General features: G+C 42.5%; 1 protein-coding gene across 1 annotated transcript; it reads right to left on the bottom strand.

The window, feature by feature from the left end:
* Positions 1-479: 479 nt before the first annotated feature.
* On the bottom strand, positions 480-1349 carry LOC108478085 (uncharacterized). The gene is made up of 2 exons (XM_017780514.1): positions 979-1349; positions 480-924 (listed from the first exon to the last, which is right to left on the bottom strand). Exons 1-2 carry the CDS (start codon positions 1347-1349, stop codon positions 480-482), a joined length of 816 nt encoding a protein of 271 aa, XP_017636003.1.
* Between the last annotated feature and the right edge of the window lie 364 nt (positions 1350-1713).

A 1713-nucleotide genomic window follows, 5' to 3' on the forward strand; every position in this document is an offset into this window, starting at 1 on the left:
TATTTTCTGATCTAATGGTCTTTAGTTTGCATCCTGTTTCTATTTTAGGTGCAACTGTGAACTTCAAGAACACTTGAGGTACCTCAGAATTGTGCTTTAAAAAGAAAATCCAACAATATCTGGTATAATCATTAATGAAGAGAATGAAGTACTTGTTACCATTAAATGATACAGTCTTCATGGGGCTATACACATCACTGTGCACCAGCTGCAACTTGTCTGATGTTCTCCAGGTTGTATTTGTAGGAAATAGGAGCCTAGCTTACTTTCCCATCTGAGAAACTTCACAAACATCTTCATTTTGGAGTGACTTAGTGAACTTTTCAACCATCTCATTGCTGACTATTTGGGCCATCATCTAAAGTTGGCATGACCAAGCCTTTGGTGCCGAAGCTTGGAATCTTTACCAGAGGGAGTACATGCTGAGTGTGAATCACTAGGCAAATTTACTTCAAAGTATTTATCAGTCATAGTGACTGTCATGAGGCTTGATCCATTTGGAACAACAATTTGGCACTCCTGGCCCTTGAACACAAATGAGTACCCTTACCGAGCAGCTGAGCAATGCTAAGAAGGTTCCTGTCAATCTTAGGCACCGGCAGCACATATGTGATGACCTTGTCTCCTGTGGAAGTGCATATTAGCACATCCCCTTTCCCTTCAGCTTTGATAAACTGACCATTGCCAACTTTCACTTTGGTTTTGCAGCTTCTGTCCAAAGTCTTAAAAATGGTTGAAACTGATGACATGTGGTTAGTGCAACCACCGTCCAATAGCCACCCTTTTGAGCCTTTGTTCTGACCAGCTAGGCATGTCACAGTAAAGACTTGCTCGTCATGGTCACTACTGTCTTCAGCCACTTGAGTTTCAACATTCTTGTGTTGTGATTGATTCTGCCCAGGTCTACTTATTTCTTTGCAAACCCTTCCAACATGCCTCTTCTTTTTGCAATGTTAACATAAAGCATCTAGTCTGAACCAGTATTTGGCCTCTGGATAACCAGGCCTTTTACAATATCTATAGAGTTGGTCTCCTCTTCTTGCAGCATTTGGCTTAGGCCTACTTCTCCAGTACTTTTTGCCTTTGTAGGAAGAGGTGCTCGAGGCAGCTTTGGCCTTAGCTTGAAAAGCACCTTCTTGGTGCTCCTCCATCCTGCTAGCTCTGCTTTGCTCTTGAGCATAGAGGGCATTAATAAGATCAGTTAGGGAGATGCTTGCAAGATCTCTCGAATCCTCCAGGGATGAGATTTTTGCCTCATATCTTTTAGGCAGTATTGAGAGCACCTTCTCCATGATCCTTGCCTCACTGAACTGTTCTCCTAGCAACCTTATGTTGTTCACCACAGCCATTATCTTATCTGAGTACTACTTCACTGTCTCTTCTTCCTTCATCTTTAAATTTTCAAAATCTCTTCTCAAGTTTAGCAACTACTACTGCCTTATCTTTTCTGTGCCTTGGAACTCCTCCTTGAGCTTGTCCCAGGCTTGCTTTGGAGTCTCACAAGCCATGATTCTGGTAAAAATGACATCTGACACACAGTTTTGGATACAAGACATGGCTTTGTGCCTCTTGGTCCTCTCATCTACGTGCTGCCTAATTTGAGCTACTGTGGGATTAGCTTTGAGTGGAGCTGGTTCAGCATCAGTGTTTACTACTTACCACAGATCAAAGGCTTGCAGATAAGTCATCATCTTAACCAGCCATATGCGGAAC

Source organism: Gossypium arboreum, chromosome 12 (genome assembly GCF_025698485.1).
Source record: "Gossypium arboreum isolate Shixiya-1 chromosome 12, ASM2569848v2, whole genome shotgun sequence".
NCBI classification, from domain to species: Eukaryota; Viridiplantae; Streptophyta; class Magnoliopsida; order Malvales; family Malvaceae; genus Gossypium; species Gossypium arboreum.